We start from the raw sequence: 21,875 nt of genomic DNA, 5'->3' as shown, positions 1-21,875 counted from the left end.
AAAGGAGAGGAGGGGGAGCTGACAGTGGGCAAAAAAGAGGAGGGGGTGCGACAGGAGGCAAAAAGGAGAGGAGGGGAGCTGACAGGGGGCACAAAGGAGAGGAGGGGGAGCTGACGGGGCACAAAGGAGAGGAGGGGGAGCTGACAGAGGACAAAAAAGAGGAGGAGGTGCGACAGGAGGCAAAAAGGAAAGGAGGGGGGCTGACGGGGCAAAAAAGAGGAGGGGGTGCGAAAGGAGGCAAAAAAGAGAGGAGGGGGAGCTGATAGGAGGCAGAGAGGAGGGGAGCTGATAGGAGGCAGAGAGGAGGGGAGCTGACAGGGGGCATAAGGAGAGGAGGGGGGAGCAGGGAGGGGGCATAAGGAGAGGAGGGCAAGCAGGAGGGGCAAAAAGAAGTGAGGGGGCAAAAGGAGGAGGAGCTGACGGTGCAAATAAGAAGAGGAGGGGGAGCAGGCAGGGGCAAAAAGGAGAGGAAGGAAAGCAGACTGGCAAAGAGTCAGGAGAGGGAGCGGATGGGCGTAAGGTGAGAAGGGGCAGTGACAGGAGTAAGGTGAGGAGGGGGACAGACTGGTGTAAGGAGAAGAGGGGAGCAGACAGGGGTGTAAGATCGAGACTGAGAGCAGAAGGGTGTACGTTTGGAACAGGAAGCATTACATGTTCGGTTAGGCGGAGCGGTCAGAGTTGATGCCGGTAGATGCGGCGTGCCAGTAAATCCCTTTCATTGTGATGACATGTAGCAGGAGCCTCCGGCCGCTCACACATTTCACACTTATGTTGGTGGAAGCTGCAGGGAGGGATTAGCACAAGGGGGATGTTGCTGGAGACTCGGGAGGGGCTGCGCCGTGTCGGAGGATTGATGCTGCGTTACTTCTGTGGAGATATAGAAAGTGCTGGAATCTGATATCGGATTCACCCATCTGATCACAATGAGCGGCGCTGCTGAACCGTCAGCTCCTGGGCTGAGGAAGATGCCCAAAGAGGAGGTGATGCTTTGGTCTGCAGGAGATCCGGCCCAGGGTGACGAGAAAAGTGTCCGGGACTCTGGTGCCTCTGAGGAGGACATGAAATCCTTGGAGGCCAGTCTACACCAGCAACTCAGCGAATGGGCCCCGCTGATTACGGCCGTACAGCGGCTTTTAGTGTGGGAGCAGCCGTTGCCAAGTCTTCTAACGGCCGCGGCTCTACATGGGGCTTTCTGGTGAGTCTGCACCCCACCAGCCTAAAATGGCTAAAAGCTAGTGATGGGAGAACGTGCTCGCCACTGCTCATTTCTCGATTGAGCATCGGGACTCATTGACACAATTCAAGTACCAAGTATAATGTAAGTCAATGGGAAACTCGAGCATTTACAAACTCACATGCTCGAGCGAGTAATGCGCAGTGGTCTCACGTTCGCCCATCACTACTGATAACAGGGAACAGTAGATTGCAGCTGCATAGTGTCTCTGTGCATGTCTTGACCTTTATAACATGGGGGCCCCTTTAGTCTCATGAAGTTGTTTCCTCTCCTTCTGATGCAGTTTTCTTGTCTGTCTTGCAGGTTATTTTCTTACCTGTCGCTCAGACCTGTTTTTTTATTGAGCTTCTTTCTGCTGTGTCTGCTGGGTGTGGAGCGCTGGAAGCTGTGGCTGCTGCGTCACTGCAGAGGTGACTCCCTGACATCTTATGTAATGTGTGGAGAAATCTAATAAAGCAGTGCAAAGTAATGACAAGATCATTGATTAAATTATCTGTGTGTTAAACTCTTCCTGATCAGTGCCATATAATTCTGGCTGGTGGCACAGCCCTGTATGCAGCACTTGAATGGTATCGGACTGAAAACTGAGTTTGTAAGGCTAGGTTCACACTTCCGTTAAATTGTATCAGTCACAATCCGCAGCTCTGGTAAACAACGGATTCCGTTGTTCCCATAGACTTGTATGAGCGGCGGATTGTGACTGATGATGCTGCGTTGCACCCTCCGCCCGACTGACCAGTCGTGGAACGACTGACCGCCGGGCGGGAGGAACGTAGCATGTAACGTTTTTTGAGCAGCGCGATCCGTAGGATTTTGCTGCGCATGCGCTCTCTGGCTCCCTGCACCCGTAACCAGGATACACATCAGGTTACTAAGCAATGCGCTTTGGTTAGTTACCCGATATTTACACTGGTTACGTGTGCAGGGAGCCAGCGCTAAGCGGTGTATGCTGGTAACCAAGATAAATATCGGGTAACCAAGCAAAAAGTGCTTTGCTTATACTCGATATTTACCCTGGCTGTGCAGGGAGCCTGACACTTCCCCGCTCGGCTCCGCCCCCTCCCGCACTCCGCATGTGTATACACTCACACACACTCACCTGTCCCCAGCCCTGCAGTCCCCGCGGCACTGACGTCCTCAGTGCCACGGCCCCGCTCGGCTCCACCCACCCCGAACTCAGTCCCCCGCACACAACGGAGTCCGACAAAGAATTCTGTTCTTTGTCATCCGTTGTACAGCGCATCAGTCACATGCGTCAAGCGACGCATGTGACTGATGCAAAACAACGGAAATGTGAACTTAGCCTTAGTTGAAACATACCGTTGAATGCGGTGGTAGATGGCGACTGCGGCGGCCATGACAGAAGGCCCCATCGCCAACATGTTAGCAATCTTAGGATTCACTGTAATCTCCTATGAACTCTGCTATCAGCAATTAGATGAGAAACTATTTAAGTCCCCTGGAGAATGAGCTATAAATATGTGAAAAAATAAAATAAAAAAGTGTAAAATAAACTGTTTAAAAAGGTTATAAAAAAAGGTCCAATTACCCCCACTATTTTTTGCAAATTCCAAACAAAATAATATTGATTAAAAACAAAAAAAACAATTATGTATACATGCACCTGTAAAATTAACCTGCATGGTGAATGCAATAAAGCAAAAAAAAATAAAAATATATATATATATATATAGATAGATAGATAGATAGATATATATGATCAAAATTGTGTTTGTACCTGAGCTGCATCATTAAAAGTTAAGTTCGCCAGGCAAGAAATAAACCCTCACCAAACTCCATTCATGGAAAAATAAGTTATGTATAAAAAGGCAACACAAAAGCTTTATTTTTTTAAGTTCTGAAAAGCAATTAATTTTTTTCATTGCATTATTTGGTAAAGTGAATGGGGTCGTTCAAAACTATAACTCGTCCCTCAACATTCCAAGCCCTCATATGTCTGCATGAATGAAAAATAAAAGTTTTGGCTCTGAGAAAATGGGACGGATAAAGCAAAAGTGAAAATTGGCCACAACAGGGAGGGGTTAATGTCGGCTCACTTAAGGCCGCTTTACACGCTGCGACATTGCTCAAGCGATCTCGTTGGGGTCACGGAATTTGTGATGCACATCCGGCCGCATTAGTGATGTCTTTGCGTGTGACACCTATGAGCGATTTTGATTCGTCGCAAAAACGGTCAAAATCGCTCATCGGTGACATCCCCCCTATTCTCGAATATCGCTGCTGCTCGGTGTACGAAGTAGTTAGTCGCTCCTGCGGCAGCACACATCGCTATGTGTGACACCTCGGGAACGAGGAACCTCACCTTACCTGCGGCCGCCCGCAATGCGGAAGTAAGGAGGTGGGCGGGATGTTACGTCCCGCTCATCTCCACCCCTCCACTTCTATTGGGCGGCAATTCAATGACGCTGCTGTGATGTCGCTGTGACGCTGAATGAACCGCCCCCTTAGAAAGGAGGAGGTTCGCTGGTCACAGTGACGTCGCAGAGCAGGTATGTGTGTGTGACGCTGCTGTAGCGATAATGTTCGCTACGGCAGCGATCACACGATATCGCATGTACGATGGGGGCGGGTGCTTTAGCGCTCGACATCACTAGCAATTGCTAGCGTTGTCGTAGCGTGTAAAGCCCCCTTTAGGCTATGTGCCCACAGGAGAAAATACCTGCGGATATATCCGCTGGTACATCCGCAGGTTTCCCGCAGCTGCTCCCTGGAATCCGCAGCTATCCATAGCTGCGGGATTCCAGCGGAATAGCTGCGGTAAACCTGCGGACATTCGTGTGACTTACCTGCGGAAGTCCCGGCCTCTATCTCCATAGTGGAGGGTCAGGAATTCCGCAGATATTTCCGCAGGAATAATGACATGCAGTTATATGCGGCTACGGGACATCCGCAGCATATTCTGCAGCCGCACACTCTTCAGCGTGGACACAGCACTCCCCATGTCCCATAGGATAACATGGGGGGTGTCTGTACTTGCTAAAACCTGCGGAATTATCTAGAAAATCCAGATAAATCCGTAGGTTTTCCACAGCAAAATCCGCAGGTACATTATCCCATGGGCACATGGCCTTAGGGCAGAGTAGGGACGAGGTGCAAAACTGCAAAAGAAGAAAAGTCACAGTATGGCTCGAGGCATAAAACTCAGTGCAGTGATGCATGGCATATTGAAAATTGCTGCAAGTTTCTCATATGATTTGTTTCAAGATCTCTGTTTGCTGTCAATAAGTGAGGACACCTGTAGCAAATGGGACGGGAGATGGAGGCATGTATCTGTCATCCTGTGAATGGGATCACTGTCAAGAAGGATGTTTCCATTGACTGACAGCAAACAGAGATCTTGAAAACGGTGACATTTTTATAAAAAATTGTTTAAAAGAACTGAAGTGTTCAGTGGTTGATACCTTTTAATGGTAACTGAAAAGATGGTAATAATTGCAGCTCCAGACTGCTCAGGTCTCTTCATCAGGCTCATTAAAAGGTATCAACCACTGAGGACTCTCAGTTCTTTTAAACAATTTTGTATCTCTACTGGCTAACACGGTACAAAGATATATTTGACATTTTTATAAACATTGTACATGTATTTTTTAGTTTTCCATGTGTTGCTGAATAATGCCGTGTCTTCTGATTTACAGTTCAGCCTCGGGGAGATCCAGCCACTGACAGGTATATATGTCTGATGTGATCTGTCCATCTGGGGGCGCTCTATGTCATTGTAACGCTCCTGCGGTGGGTACAGAGGGCTGGAATTTTTATTGTAATGTGATAGAGAAACAGACCATGTTTTTTCTCTGCAAACCACTTTGGGGCGCTAAACTGCTTTAACACGTTCTGTTATTTTCACTCTATAGATTTGTATCACTACTAGGGATGATCGAATACCTCAAATATTTGGCTTCGCGTATATCCGCCGAATAGGTCGCCGTAAGTTCATGGGAAGCCCGAAAAGTTCTGAATAGTTGCAATTAGGGTTTCACATAGACTTACATTGCAGTTGAAAAGTCGCAAATAGTCAAATAGCTGTGACCTATTCGGCAAATATTCGCGAAGCTGAATATTTGAGGTATTCGATCGTCCCTGATCACTACCTAATGGGACCTCCCGGCTTTTCCTGTGGTTTCTTTAATACCTGAATTAGGCTGCTTTCACACATTCGGTTTGAGCAGTGCGGCTCAATCCGGCTGTGAAGCCTATGCAACGGATGCGGTGAAAACACCGCATCCTTTGCATAAGTTTTTTACATGCGGCCGGTCCGGTTTTTGCCGCTTACGGCATGCTACTGAGCATGCACAGTGGCAAAAACCGCATGCGGCGGCCGGATGCGGTTTTTGCCGCATCGCGCCGTATCCGGCATCCATAGGGATGCATTGGGAAAAGCGCCGCATCGGCCGGATGCGGCGCGATGCGGTTTTTTTAGCCGGAGCAAAAAACGTGCCAGGGAACGTTCCATCCGGCCGCCGCATCGGCTAAATCTGCCGCATGCGGCAAAAACCGGACCGAACGCAAGCCCATGCGGCACAATGCGGCACTAATTAAAGTCTATGCAGGAAAAACGCAACCGGCAGAAAAAAAAACCGGTTGCGGTTTTCCTGCAAAGTGCCGGAGTGTGCCGCATTGCAAAAGCCGGATGTGTGAAAGCAGCCTCAACCACGTTTTTTTTCCTCTGTTTGCAGTGAGACTACGGTTGGAGGGACGGGACATCACCGCCTGCTGAGCCTCCCGGAGCTGTGCCACTGTCTGGCCGAGACATGGTTCACCTCGCAGCAGTTTCTCCAGGAGCTTCTGCTCTACAAAAAGCAAAACCCAGGAAAGGTGAGAGGATGAGGGTCATGTAATACAAAGTACAAAATGGATACAGCCGCACACTAACCTAGGTTAACCTAGATAGTGGCATTTTAGTTAGGGACCCAGAATATTGAGATTTACCTTGCCGTTTGGTTTCCGGGCTTACATGCATTGGCCAATTCATAAACTAAAAATCTCATTTTATCATATAGCAGTAATGCAGTACCAGAGTTCCCTTATACATTGATGGCATTTAGTGTGCGACTGTATCCATTTTGTATTTGCTAGGTTTTTTCAGCTGGCACCTATACACACTTGTAGGATGTGCGGGTCAGTCTTTTGAAATATATGTAATATAAAGTGACTCCTACATACCACCAGTTTTATTAGCAGTCGTTGTTTACTTAGATGGTGTCCACATGAGCACATGCTGTGGGTGTGATTAGAGGAAGGGGCTGCTGCTGGTGGAATAACGTCTCGGGGCTGGTGGTCTCCCTTCCGCAGAGAGGGTTCATTCATTCTCTCTTCTGTCTCCGCAGTTCTGTGCCATGGTGTGCTCGTGCTGTGCCGTGCTCGCTGTTGTTGGACATTACGTTCCCGGCATTATGATTTCCTACATTATATGTAAGAACCGATCCTTTGCTATAACCATCGTGTACAAGGCGAGACTCTCACGTGACCGCGGCTCTCTTTATTACAGTGCTCAGCGTGCTGCTGTGGCCGCTGGTCGTGTACCGGGAGCTCATCCAGAGGATGTACACCGCTCTAGAACCCGTCCTCATGAAGCTGGACTACAGCATGAAGGGAGAGGACCTGCCACGTTCTCATAAGAGTAAGTGCTGGGGTCAGTGGGGAAGAAGGGGCCGACACTTGTCATCCTGAAAGCTATAAAACAGCTGGAAAGACATTGTCCTCCCAGAGATCATGTGTACTACTGATTTCTGAAATAAAGTTAAAACAACAGTTACTCTAAAGGTGGGAAGCAGGAAAAAAGTGCACAAGTAAAAATCTGAGCATCTGACGAGAACCAAACAGTCGTAGAAAGATGGCTGCGTTAGAACATCTCCAAATTTGCGGGTCTTGTGAAGTGTCTGATGTCAGGTCTAGCGGGGTGTTCCCTGTATACGGCAGGTCTAGCGGGGTGTTCCCTGTATACGGCAGGTCTTGCGGGGTGTTCCCTGTATATGGCAGGTCTTGCGAGGTGTTCCCTGTATACGGCAGGTCTTGCGGGGTGTTCCCTGTATACGGCAGGTCTAGCGGGGTGTTCCCTGTATACGGCAGGTCTAGCGGGGTGTTCCCTGTATAAGGCAGGTCTTGTGGGGTGTTCCCTGTATAAGGCAGGTCTTGCGGGGTGTTCCCTGTATAAGGCAGGTCTTGTGGGGTGTTCCCTGTATACGGCAGGTCTAGCGGGGTGTTCCCTGTATAAGGCAGGTCTTGTGGGGTGTTCCCTGTATACGGCAGGTCTAGCGGGGTGTTCCCTGTATAAGGCAGGTCTTGTGGGGTGTTCCCTGTATACGGCAGGTCTAGCGGGGTGTTCCCTGTATAAGGCAGGTCTTGTGGGGTGTTCCCTGTATACGGCAGGTCTAGCGGGGTGTTCCCTGTATACGGCAGGTCTTGCGGGGTGTTCCCTGTATATGGCAGGTCTTGCGAGGTGTTCCCTGTATACGGCAGGTCTTGCGGGGTGTTCCCTGTATACGGCAGGTCTAGCGGGGTGTTCCCTGTATACGGCAGGTCTAGCGGGGTGTTCCCTGTATAAGGCAGGTCTTGTGGGGTGTTCCCTGTATAAGGCAGGTCTTGCGGGGTGTTCCCTGTATAAGGCAGGTCTTGCGGGGTGTTCCCTGTATACGGCAGGTTCTGTGGGGTGTTCCCTGTATACGGCAGGTCTTGTGGGGTGTACTCTATATACGGCAGGTCTTGTGGGGTGTTCCCTGTATACGGCAGGTTCTGTGGGGTCTTCTCTGCATATGGAAGGTGTTGTGGGCTATTCTCTGTGTACGGCGGGTCCTGTGGGATGTTCGCAGTATATGACGGGTCTTCTGGGGTGTTCCTTATATACAGGGGGTCTTGTGGGAGTGCAATATTAGTATTTAAAGGGAACCAAACATCAGGATTTTCGTGCATAAGCTGCAGCCAGTGCAGCACTGGCACTATCAGGCACAGTGTGTACATACCATTAGGGTGTAGCTCGGGTGATTAGTCAGTGAAATCCAACTTTATAAAGTTTGAAATTTCGTGCACTTTTTGATTGACGTGTGCACCTCTCTGTTAATGTCCGGGCGGGTTATGCACGTGTTCCCCGCCCCCCCGCGCCGCCTGTCCCTCCCTCCATCTGGCTGTATGTAAATATCTAATCTTCATAAACATGGCGCCGGAGTGGACCTCTGCGCATAGCGCTTATCTCCGGCGCCATGTTTCTGAAGCCCCTGCATTACACAACTTGGTGTCTGAGAGGGCGGCGCCACAGCGATGTCACACCGGCTGGTGTGTTGGCCCGGTGTCCTGGGGCGGCACGATACAGGAGCAGCAGGTAATCGCGTCCTCCGGTCAGCTGTTCTGTCCTGTTCTAATCGCGCGCGCTCCCGCGGTCACAACGGGCTGTGAAGAAACGAGGGCGCATGCGCCACCCTCTAACACCAAGTTGTGTAATGCGGGGGCTTCAGAAACATGGCGCCGGAGATAAGCGCTGTGCGCAGAGGCCCACTCCGGCGCCATGTTTCTGAAGATTAGATATTTACATACAGCCGGAGGGAGGGAGGGACAGGCGGCGCGGGGGGGGCGGGGAACACGTGCATAACCCGCCCGGACATCAGGAGAGAGGGAGGAACAGGCTGGTGGGGGGGCGGGGAACACGTGCATAACCCGCCCGGACATCAGGAGAGAGGGAGGAACAGGCTGGTGGGGGGGCGGGGAACTCCTGCATAACCCGCCCGGACATTAACAGAGAGGTGCACACGTCAATCAAAAAGTGCACGAAATTTCAAACTTTATAAAGTTGTATTTCACTGCCTAAACACCCGAGCTGCCCCCTGATGGTATGTACACAACGTGCATGATAGTGCCAGCACTGCACTGGCTGCACCTTATACACGAAAATCCTGATGATTGGTTCCCTTTAACAAAAATCATCCCAGAAAGGAGAACTTTAGACGGGGTGATTGGTTCCATGTCTTCTGATGCTCTTCAGTAGTGACGCCGCCCGGCTGATCCAACCAAAGAGTGAATGTAGAGCAAATTCCAGAACACGCAGAGCATCACAGCCATGATAGGAAGATGTCCAGGACACGCAGAGCATCGCAGCCATGATAGGAAGATGTCCAGGACACGCAGAGCATCACAGCCATGATAGGAAGATGTCCAGGACACGCAGAGCATCGCAGCCATGATAGGAAGATGTCCAGGACACGCAGAGCATCGCAGCTATGATAGGAAGATGTCCAGGACACGCAGAGCATCACAGCCATGATAGGAAGATGTCCAGGACACGCAGAGCATCACAGCCATGATAGGAAGATGTCCAGGACACGCAGAGCATCGCAGCCATGATAGGAAGATGTCCAGGACACGCAGAGCATCGCAGCTATGATAGGAAGATGTCCAGGACACGCAGAGCATCGCAGCTATGATAGGAAGATGTCCAGGACACGCAGAGCATCACAGCCATGATAGGAAGATGTCCAGGACACGCAGAGCATCACAGCCATGATAGGAAGATGTCCAGGACACGCAGAGCATCACAGCCATGATAGGAAGATGTCCAGGACACGCAGAGCATCACAGCCATGATAGGAAGATGTCCAGGACACGCAGAGCATCACAGCCATGATAGGAAGATGTCCAGGACACGCAGAGCATCACAGCCATGATAGGAAGATGTCCAGGACACGCAGAGCATCACAGCCATGATAGGAAGATGTCCAGGACACGCAGAGCATCACAGCCATGATAGGAAGATGTCCAGGACACGCAGAGCATCACAGCTATGATAGGAAGATGTCCAGGACACGCAGAGCATCACAGCCATGATAGGAAGATGTCCAGGACACGCAGAGCATCGCAGCTATGATAGGAAGATGTCCAGGACACGCAGAGCATCGCAGCCATGATAGGAAGATGTCCAGGACACGCAGAGCATCGCAGCTATGATAGGAAGATGTCCAGGACACGCAGAGCATCACAGCCATGATAGGAAGATGTCCAGGACACGCAGAGCATCACAGCCATGATAGGAAGATGTCCAGGACACGCAGAGCATCACAGCCATGATAGGAAGATGTCCAGGACACGCAGAGCATCACAGCCATGATAGGAAGATGTCCAGGACACGCAGAGCATCGCAGCTATGATAGAAAGGAGTCAGGAGACGCAGAGCATCGCAGCTATAATAGGAAGATGTCCAGGACACGCAGAGCATCGCAGCTATGATAGGAAGATGTCCAGGACACGCAGAGCATCGCAGCCATGATAGGAAGATGTCCAGGACACGCAGAGCATCGCAGCTATGATAGGAAGATGTCCAGGACACGCAGAGCATCGCAGCCATGATAGGAAGATGTCCAGGACACGCAGAGCATCACAGCCATGATAGGAAGGAGTCAGGACACGCAGAGCATCGCAGCTATGATAGAAAGGAGTCAGGGCATGCAGAGCATCGCAGCTATGATAGAAAGGAGTCAGGACGTGCAGAGCATCGCAGCTATAATAGAAAGGAGTCAGGACGTGCAGAGCATCGCAGCTATAATAGAAAGGAGTCAGGACGTGCAGAGCATCGCAGCTATAATAGGAAGCAGTCAGGACACGCAGAGCATCACAGCTATAATAGGAAGGAGTCAGGACACGCAGAGCATCGCAGCTATAATAGAAAGGAGTCAGGACACGCAGAGCATCGCAGCTATAATAGGAAGCAGTCAGGACACGCAGAGCATCACAGCTATAATAGGAAGCAGTCAGGACACGCAGAGCATCACAGCTATAATAGGAAGCAGTCAGGACACGCAGAGCATCACAGCTATAATAGGAAGGAGTCAGGACACGCAGAGCATCACAGCTATAATAGGAAGGAGTCAGGACACGCAGAGCATCACAGCTATGATAGAAAGGAGTCAGGACACGCAGAGCATCGCAGCTATAATAGGAAGCAGTCAGGACACGCAGAGCATCACAGCTATAATAGGAAGCAGTCAGGACACGCAGAGCATCACAGCTATAATAGGAAGGAGTCAGGACACGCAGAGCATCGCAGCTATAATAGAAAGGAGTCAGGACACGCAGAGCATCGCAGCTATAATAGGAAGGAGTCAGGACACGCAGAGCATCGCAGCTATAATAGGAAGCAGTCAGGACACGCAGAGCATCACAGCTATAATAGGAAGCAGTCAGGACACGCAGAGCATCACAGCTATAATAGGAAGCAGTCAGGACACGCAGAGCATCACAGCTATAATAGGAAGGAGTCAGGACACGCAGAGCATCACAGCTATGATAGAAAGGAGTCAGGACACGCAGCGCATCACAGCTATGATAGAAAGGAGTCAGGACACGCAGAGCATCACAGCTATAATAGAAAGGAGTCAGGACATGCAGAGCATCACAGCTATGATAGAAAGGAGTCAGGACACGCAGAGCATCGCAGCTATAATAGGAAGGAGTCAGGACACGCAGAGCATCGCAGCTATAATAGGAAGGTGTCCAGGACACGCAGAGCATCGCAGCTATAATAGGAAGGTGTCCAGGACACGCAGAGCATCGCAGCTATGATAGAAAGGAGTCAGGAGACGCAGAGCATCGCAGCTATAATAGGAAGGTGTCCAGGACACGCAGAGCATCGCACAGGAGGTGATAGTCTACACTACATAGACTGTTTATGTTGTTTTTTGTTTTTCATCCTTTTCAGAAAGACAAACCAAGAAGGAGCCGGAAGAGGGACAGGAGGAGTCGGCGGATACAGACAGCGAGAGCGAGATTGAGCTGTCCGGCTTCTCCCCCGAGGTGGGTGCACCTGATTGCATTAAGTCCGGCTTCTTTTAGCTGCATCCGGCTGTATGCGGCCACTTCCGTCCATGGCCGCTCTGAGACCCCAGTGTTTAGTTATGAGAGGACTTTCAGGATAATGAACTGTTTTTGTCCTCTTGAAGCTGGACGTGAGGATCACCGCCCTGGCCCTGTCTATTACTGACTCTGAATTGTCGGATGAAGAGGCTTCCATCCTGGAGAGCGGAGGATTCTCAGTGTCCAGAGCGACCACCCCACAGCTGACGGATCTGTCTGAGGGTACGGTACTAATATATCGCTGCATGGCTACATTACTGACCACCTACTGCACACAGACTGCACTGCTAGTCTGTCCACATAGAAGATATAGACAGCAATGGAAAAGGCTTAAAGGGATTGTGCAGCGCCACCCATCACAGCTTCGGGCATGGAGAAATGCCGCTCCAACCTGGGCAGCACAGCGACCAGCGTAGCAAGTCCATAGCTGAAACACGTGTCCTGATCCAAAAAATAGAACAAGTAAATGATACCTGGTGAGACGCATAGTCCTGCCCAGATAGGAGCAGCATCTGTGGGGAACAAAAAAGAGGCGCTGCATCACCCTATAAAGTGTGTCTGTCAGGTGGTTTACGCTTATTAAGTAGCGATGAGCGAACACTACCATGCTCAGGTGCCTAGTAGTTGTAAGGAGCAGTTGGACAAACGTGACTCGTGTATCAAGTACAAAGGAAGTCAATGGAAAACCTTCCTGGAAAAATGCTTAAGTTCCCCATTGACCTCCATTATACTCTGTACATGAGTTGCTCCCATCTGAGCGTCTGACTGTTCATTATGAGTACTGAGCATGGTAGTGCCCGCTCATCACTAGTTACCAGTACCGAGCACCTGAGCATGGTAGTGTCCGGTCATCACTAGTTACCAGTACTCAGCACCCGAGCATGGTAGTGTCCGCTCATCACTAGTTACCAGTACTGAGCACCCGAGCATGGTAGTGCCCGCTCATCACTAGTTACGAGTACTGAGCACCCGAGCATGGTAGTGCCCGCTCATCACTAGTTACCAGTACTGAGCACCCGAGCATGGTAGTGCCCGCTTATCACTAGTTACCAGTACTGAGCACCTGAGCATGGTAGTGCCCGCTCATCACTAGTTACCAGTACTGAGCCCCCGAGCATGGTAGTGCCCGCTCATCACTAGTTACCAGTACTGAGCACCTGAGCATGGTAGTGCCCGCTCATCACTAGTTACGAGTACTGAGCACCCGAGCATGGTAGTGCCCGCTCATCACTAGTTACCAGTACTGAGCACCCGAGCATGGTAGTGCCCGCTCATCACTAGTTACCAGTAATGAGCACCCGAGCATGGTAGTGCCCGCTCATCACTAGTTACCAGTACTGAGCACCCGAGCATGGTAGTGCCCGCTCATCACTAGTTACCAGTACTGAGCACCCGAGCATGGTAGTGCCCGCTCATCACTAGTTACCAGTACTGAGCACCCGAGCATGGTAGTGCCCGCTCATCACTAGTTACCAGTACTGAGCACCCGAGCATGGTAGTGCCCGCTCATCACTAGTTACCAGTACTGAGCACCCGAGCATGGTAGTGCCCGCTCATCACTAGTTACCAGTACTGAGCACCCGAGCATGGTAGTGCCCACTCATCACTAGTTACCAGTACTGAGCACCCGAGCATGGTAGTGCCCGCTCATCACTAGTTACCAGTACTGAGCACCCGAGCATGGTAGTGCCCGCTCATCACTAGTTACCAGTACTGAGCACCCGAGCATGGTAGTGCCCGCTCATCACTAGTTACCAGTACTGAGCACCCGAGCATGGTAGTGCCCGCTCATCACTAGTTACGAGTACACAGCACCTGAGCATGGTAGTGCCCGCTCATCACTATTAATAAGTTATCCACAGCTTCAGGATGAATAAAGGGGTAAAATGTACCTGTGTGGCTGCATTTCAGTGTAAATTGTATGTGAATTAGGTGCCAGGTGCTCCGGCTTCTCCCCATTATATAACCTAATACCTCCACATTGGACTTGTAGACAGCTGCAGCATTGTGACACGTGACGGTGGTCTGTGCAGAAGTATTGCACATGCATGTTTTGTTCCTGGTACTGTTCCTTATGATGAATAGCACTCGCTTTCCTTGGTCTTCATAGACAGCTGCAGTGTTGTAATGTGTCATAGTGGTCAGCATTATCTCACATGCTCCCGCCACATGCACGGTACTGTTCTTTCTGTGGGCACCGGCCTCCTATATACAGGACGGACGTTAGGCCGGTACGCACGGCAGGAACAATACTAGGTATGTTCTGTCCCGGGAACACAGGGTGTATGCACAATATACATGCACATTTTCTGCACTGACTCCTCACAATGCTGCAGATGTCCATGAAATCCATTGGGTTCACCTCACAGAAGAACGCTGATCAGGGTTTGTTTGTAGTGTGTAACTATGGAGACGCATAAATCTGCAGCACCGCTGTATACAGAAGACATTAGACCTACAATCATAAGTAATTGCCAACAAGTTTTATCATCACCTATTCCAATGATACCACCGCATGCCGCCATAATGGTTGATCCATCCACATTGGAAACGTTTGTTTTTGGTCTTTTCACTGATCAGTTTCTCTGTTTTAGACGTGGACCAGCCAGGAGCCGTCTGTGAAGTCCCCCTTGCTGCAGACCCCCCAGAATCCCCTCTGTGGCTGAGGCCTGGTGACGCCGAAGAGAAGCCTTTACCACCGTCTGAGATGCCGTCACTTTTGCCCGCAGAACAGCTCGCCCTAAGTCCAGAAGAGCTGCTGCCCTCGCTCACATCACCCCTGCATTTTGTCAACACGCACTTCAATGGGAAGGGTCAGCCCCCCCATCCGGAAGGTGAGGTCCACCCCCCGAGCGAGGACGTGGCCAGCGGAGCCGTTGGTACGCCGCTTTTAGCCAGTGTGGAACTTTCCGCTCCCGTAGAGCCGGGGGGAGATGGGGAGGATTTTGAGCTTCTGGAGCAGGGCGAGCTGGATCTTATGCGGAAGGAGCTGGAGGAGGCCGAGAAGCAATTATCCTCTCCTAAACCCCAGCAGCAAGGGCCGGATTCTTAAGGCTGGCGAGCAGGAGCCAAAGTGTGTCTGACTTTTTGCAAATGGCGTCCTCTGCAGCATGGAAGCGGTATGACACGTGGGCATTGGCCCAAAGCACAGATCTTCGCCAACCTTCTCGTTCGAGACTTATCTATTTGCAGCACCATCCCCCCCTTCCCCCTCCTGGCCCTCCATTTAGTGTTATTACATTCACTTACTAGGCTTCTTAACCTCCGAAGCAGCTGGGACCCCATTAATTGAATAAGAAGCTGTTCTTGTACGAGTGTTACCTTGGGTTTGCACTTTCTTTTTTCGTGATACAACTCCTCAAAAAAGAAGGAAAAAAAATATATATCAGCCCCCTGTGTGGTCACCCGACTCGATTCTATATGCTTCTATCACTATTTTTAATTTTTTTCTAGTTTCTTGTTCTGATTCTGAGTTACACATCTTATACTCCAGTCACAACCAAAGCTGCAATCACTTGTGATTCTGTGCGCAAGGTTCCATTTCCCGCTGTGCAGAACACCGGGCACAGGATGCTCCAACTGGAAATATCTACATTGTGAATGCAGCTTTGGATGTGAATAAGGTATGGACTCCAGATCACATAAGAAGGCCGCCGGCGAACAGCGTCATCTGTGTGTAAATGAAAAGCGGGATAGGTCCGCTGATGTGGTGACGGCGGGCGCGGGCCTAGGACTGATCAGCACAAGCACAAGCGCGTCCGTCCTACATCCACCTCCTACCACGCAGATTATCCTATGAGGAGCGCAGATTCTGACTACAAGGGGGTGGACATGTAATAGAATGGACCCGGAGGATTCACCCTCCCATCGGCTCCCGTCTCTTCAGCGAAGGCGATGATATGACCGGCCGCTCAGTGGTGATCGCACCTCCTAAGACTGAGCTGATCCGATGTGAGAATAGTTTATAGTGTTAATATTTATTGCAATGTTATAGTCGTATGGAGCGGATCGTGAGGACGTCTCGCAGGAGATTCCTAGATGATCCATGAATTCTGAAGACGCCGCCCGCCATAATGTTCCTTTTAATCAGCCACATTCTGAAGTGCAAGACTTGTGAATATTTATATGTAAAAAGCCCTTATCCACCTCCGACCAGCACAGTTCACCTATAGATATCATTTATATGTAAATTCACTCACTGCTTATACATTACTGATTCGGAGTTACATCCTGTATTATACTCCAGAGCTGCACTCACTATTCTGCTAGTGAATAACTCAAAGATCAGTACAGGATAAGTAATGTATGTACACAGTGATTCAACCAGCAGAATAGAGAGTGTAGCTCTGGAGGATAATACAAGATGTAACTCAGGATCAGTAATGTAATATATGTACACAGTGACTGCACCAGCAGAATAGTGAGTGCAGCTCTGGAGGATAATACAAGATGTAACTCAGGATCAGTAATGTAATATATGTACACAGTGACTGCACCAGCAGAATAGTGAGTGCAGCTCTGGAGTATAATACAGGAGGTAACTCAGGATCAGTAATGTAATGTATGTACACAGTGACTGCACCAGCAGAATAGTGAGTGCAGCTCTGGAGTATAATACAGGATGTAACTCAGGGTCAGTACAGGATCAGTAATATATGTACACAGTGACTGCACCAGCAGAATAGTGATTGCAGCTCTGGAGTATAATATAGGATATAATTTAGGATCCATACAGAATCCGTAATATCCTGTATTAACTGCAGAGCTGCACTCACTATTCTGCTGGTGCAGTCACTGTGTATATTTATTATATTACTTATCCTGAGTTACATCCTGTATTATACTCCAGAGCTGCACTCATTACTTAGCTGGTGCAGTCAGTGTACATACATTATATTACACAGTGACTGCACCAGCAGAATAGTGAGTGCAGCTCTGAAGGCTAATGCAGGGTAAGTAATGCATTTATAGATTTCTTCATGCTTTTTGTACATTATATCTGTAGATTAGCTGTGTACAGGGTCAGAGGTGGACAAAGCCATTTCCGATGTAGGTCATGTTATGTTTTAATAAGCCGATGTAGCAGTAGAGGGGTCTCTGTCCTCTGTGGGTGTATGTGGTGTGTACGTCTGTAGTGGTGACCTAGCTGTATCTGTAAGTCTGTGTGTAGGTGTGCGGCTCTGGAAATGTACAATTTCTATGTGTGTACAGTGTACAAATAATATGACTAACACCCCTCCCCGCTACCCCCCAAAAAAATGAAATAAAGAGCAATGTATTTAGCGTCCGCTCGCCTTGTTCTGCTTCTCTCTGAATATAAATCATTGCAATGTGCTACAATCCTGGCAGCTCCTCCATCGAGCGACCACTGTCCTTCCTCAGGTCTGTCTTGTGATCGCTGTGTTCATACGTCGGCGTGCACACGTGTAGACCCCATACATGATCCAGTAGCAGTGTCGGGGTATCGTACATGGTATGCCAGACGTGCCCCAATTTTTGCAGACCATGCAATCTTTAAATGGAGTTTTCTTAACTTCATAAGCGCTGGCAAAACAAACAACTTTACAATTCACTTATTAAAAATCCTTTTGTGTGTGGCATTTAGTAAGTTGTTCAGTAGTGGACATCCCCTTTAAGCCTTGCATGTGAGTAACATTTACTTGTGCTGCTCCTGTTTTATCGTACGGCCATGTGCTTTTTCTTTTGTTATTTTTTTTAATGTTCCATAGAGAACATTCAGATATTCAGGAATATTTCCCGCACTAGTGATTTCATCATTACACAAGCGTCATCTGCTCCGTCCTGATAAAGTGGTGTCAGGGCGTGGGCCGACGTCAGCAGATCCCTGCACGGAGTGAAGCTCTCCGCACGTCTGCGGTCACCGGCGCCTGTACATGGTGATATATAATATATAATGCAGGTGCTACAGTCAACTTCTTTTAGGCCTCCTTCACTGATCCGTGTCTCCGGTATGTGTGATGTCCGTTTTCGCACATACCAGAGACACGGACTCACGTAGACCCGTTAAAATCAATGGGCTTCGTCACACATTTGTGTTGTCACACTATCCAGGTGGAGCACATGGCAAAATATCCATTTTTCTCCAGCAGTACGGGTGTCATACGGGCCCGCACACTGGTGTGATCCGTGTGACACGTACCGGAGAAAACACAGGTGACATAAAAATAAAGAATTTTTATACTTACCTGTCTCCGGCGCTGCCGTTGCTTCCAGGTTCTGCTTATTATGCTCATGCATATTCACTGCACTGACTGCAGACCCGAAGGTAACAGCAGCGCTGGAGACAGGTAAGTATACCAGCTCATGCTATCCGGATAGCACACTCACACACATACGCATCTTCACCCCAGACATTTGTGTTTTGCACGGATATATGAATATAGGAAGAGGTTGAATACTGCCCTGATCAAAGACATCACAGATCCCAGATATTACTCCAGACTTGTTATTTTAACCCATGCTGAGCTGCCTCAATTTAAAGCAAACCGCATTTTACTTAACTTTTCCCAGTCGAGCGCTGTCTGCGGCGCTTCCATAGTCTGTTATTTGGTTGTAGCCGCGTCACCACTGCAGCCTTTCCCATCTATGGTGATTGGCAGCAGCGCTGTCAACATGACGTCACCACCGAGCTGGCAGGCAAAAGTATTCTGAAAGTGGACAACTTGTCAAACTGTAAGATGCGATGTTATCTTCTGTCAAAATTGTAAAAATTTGATTGTACGTTCACATATTGGAAAAGTTGTATATTGTGCCCCTGGATTTTCAAAAGCTAAATCCGCACGAGTGAAGAGGAGCCGAGAAGTGGCGGAGATTTGTGCAATTCTTATATAAATGCTACAGACGTCTTCCACGCTGAGGAAGGACCTGCTGCAGATTGTCTTGTTTATGTGATGTACAGTGTGTCCACCCATATCCTGTATACACCGCACCTATATACAGTGTGTCCACCCATATCCTGTATACACCGCACCTATATACAGTGTGTCCACCCATATCCTGTATACACCGCACCTATATACAGTGTGTCCACCCATATCCTGTATACACCGCACCTATATACAGCGTGTCCACCCATATCCTGTATACACCGCACCTATATACAGCGTGTCCACCCATATCCTGTATACACCGCACCTATATACAGCGTGTCCACCCATATCCTGTATACACCGCACCTATATACAGCGTGTCCACCCATATCCTGTATACACCGCACCTATATACAGCGTGTCCACCCATATCCTGTATACACCGCACCTATATATAGCGTGTCCACCCATATCCTGTATACACCGCACCTATATACAGCGTGTCCACCCATATCCTGTATACACCGTACCTATATACAGTGTGTCCACCCATATCCTGTATACACCGCACCTATATACAGTGTGTCCACCCATATCCTGTATACACCGCACCTATATAACAGTGTGTCCACCCATATCCTGTATACACCGCACCTATATACAGTGTGTCCACATATCACAGATGCTTGTGCAAACGTGTCACCTACCATATTGCACAACGTGCCTCAAGGTACAGTATGCTGTGCAGAGGCCAGATGTGCATTGCAGCAAGATACAGTATGCTGTGCAGAGTCCAGATGTGCATTGCAGCTGACGGGGGACACTTTGAGCGCCATATGCGTGACCAGCATTCAATGTTTTGGGGGGGTCATGGGTTTCATATCATAGCATTTCTGCATGTAAGGTGTCGATTCATATTGAATTGATGATGCCCTGCAATTTTTTAATTCACTTTTTTTCTCTATCTCGTTCCGTTTTCAAGATAAAAATGCTAGCTTCGTTGTTTTCCACCAGGTGGCGCTATAGGTGGTTTCATTGTGTAGCACATGGCTACTTTACTATACCTAGACACCACTTCTATGCCTATAGCTGCCGCCGTTCTCAAGTTAATGGCGGTGGACAGGATATGGGTGGACACACTGTATATAGGTGCGGTGTATACAGGATATGGGTGGACACACTGTATATAGGTGCGGTGTATACAGGATATGGGTGGACACACTGTATATTTGTGTGCGGAAAATGTTTCTTTGGCAATCTACACGTCGGCAGCGCAAAGTTTGAAAGTCCTCGTCAATTATTTCTGGATTTCGTCTTTCACAGTGCCTGTAATAAGTTTGCATTTTATTGCAGATTTTGATACATAAATGTGGTTCTGAGAAATCTGCAGCGAGTCTGCTAAGTGTGAACGGTGCTGAAAATTTCTGCACAGATTTTTACATCTTTACAACTATGATGTAGCTGTACGTCAGGATTAGGGGGGCACAAGTACGGAGCGGGGTCCTGTGACGTAACATACAGCAACTGTGTAACTATCTAGATGCCAAGTCAATCACTGACCGCAGCGTTGAAATGGCACGATCATTGCTGCGGTCATGCACATACTGAAGGCCCCTATCGCTGCCATGTTGGAAACTTCAATGTAAAATGTCAATTTGATTATAGACTCTGGTGATATAAAAGTGGTCAAAACGATCGCAGGATCAAATCCCCTAATGAGAACAAAAACTAAAGGTAAAAAAAATACAAAAAAAATCACCCACTAGGTACTTGAAGGCACAAAACTCTCAAGTCTATTCAATTCTATATGTACATTTATATTATATACGTACACACACTACTGACAAAAAGAGCGGGATATTTGGCTTTCAGGTGATATTTCAGGATAAACCTTAAATGCCCTCTGACCCTTTCAGGTGACCTTCTCTAATCTTTCGGTTGCTCATGTCCATCTGTTCAATGTTTCAGGACTTTTTGCACAACTTGCTGGTCTCTAACAAGGAGCTTAATGGCAAAATTCACTACAGATGTTTGATCCATGAATCCCCCGATAAATTTTGGGGTTCAGTTAGAATTGTTATTAATCAGTCCTCCTCATCACGCTTTTCACATTCTGACATCATGAGACCAAGACGACACCTAATTGATCAACAGTAGTGCGTCATTGTGAGGCTTCAAGCAGCAGGTTCTCAAACGGAAAAAGCCACTGAGCTTAGAGTGTCACCAACAGGTTGTACAGAGACACAGAGAGACTGGAAGAGTCACAGGAAGGCAGAGAAGTGGATGTCCTCTGGCCACATCCCACACTGATGACCTCTCCATTGTGAACAATGCCCTTCAGAACTGGTGCATGAATTCCACACAACTCCAGGCATATTTACAGTAGGTGACAGGCCCCCAGGTGTCATGTCAGAGCATTCAAAACCGTTTACATCAGTGTGGCCTGCGTGCTAGACGACCTGCAAGGTACCTGACTGCACCACCAGGCACAGGAGTCATCTATGTACCTGACCACAGCACCAGGAACAGGAGTCATCTATGTACCTGACCACACCACCAGGCACAGGAGTCATCTATGTACCTGACCACAGCACCAGGAACAGGAGTCATCTATGTACCTGACCACACCACCAGGAACAGGAGTCATCTATGTACCTGACCACAGCACCAGGCACAGGAGTCATCTATGTACCTGACCACACCACTAGGAACAGGAGTCATCTATGTACCTGACCACAGCACCAGGCACAGGAGTCATCTATGTACCTGACCACACCACCAGGCAGGGCTGTGGAGTCGGTAAGCCAAACCTTCGACTCCGACTCCGACTCCTCAAATTCTCTTGCACCGACTCCGGCTCCGACTCCGGCTCCGACTCCGACTCCTACATATATTGCTTATAGTTAGGTGAAAAATTTATTGTAGTACATGAATATGTGTATGTGAACATTAGACATTTA

The 21,875-nt window shown here is 48.9% G+C and overlaps 1 protein-coding gene across 1 annotated transcript; it reads left to right on the top strand.

Moving 5' to 3' along the window:
* Positions 1-430: 430 nt before the first annotated feature.
* Positions 431-17,372, top strand: RETREG2 (reticulophagy regulator family member 2). Its single transcript, XM_075317098.1, has 9 exons — positions 431-1,195; positions 1,538-1,644; positions 4,891-4,921; positions 5,929-6,067; positions 6,580-6,664; positions 6,741-6,872; positions 11,931-12,025; positions 12,172-12,307; positions 14,680-17,372. The coding sequence occupies exons 1-9, from the start codon at positions 924-926 to the stop codon at positions 15,135-15,137; spliced, it is 1,455 nt and encodes a 484-aa protein (XP_075173213.1). The 5' UTR covers positions 431-923; the 3' UTR covers positions 15,138-17,372.
* Positions 17,373-21,875: the final 4,503 nt, after the last annotated feature.

This window comes from Anomaloglossus baeobatrachus, chromosome 7, assembly GCF_048569485.1.
Source record: "Anomaloglossus baeobatrachus isolate aAnoBae1 chromosome 7, aAnoBae1.hap1, whole genome shotgun sequence".
In the NCBI taxonomy this organism is placed as follows: Eukaryota; Metazoa; Chordata; class Amphibia; order Anura; family Aromobatidae; genus Anomaloglossus; species Anomaloglossus baeobatrachus.
Note: the sequence above shows the minus strand (reverse complement) of the source record. Positions and strands in the feature narration are given on the sequence as shown.

Bases quoted from the DNA above. Each gene is read 5' to 3' on its own strand.
- RETREG2 (XM_075317098.1), top strand. From the start codon at position 924: ATGAGCGGCGCTGCTGAACCGTCAGCTCCTGGGCTGAGGAAGATGCCC. The intron at 6,068-6,579 runs GTGAGAGGATGA...CTGTCTCCGCAG, and splicing joins AAAAGCAAAACCCAGGAAAG to TTCTGTGCCATGGTGTGCTC. The intron at 6,665-6,740 runs GTAAGAACCGAT...TCTTTATTACAG, and splicing joins TATGATTTCCTACATTATAT to TGCTCAGCGTGCTGCTGTGG.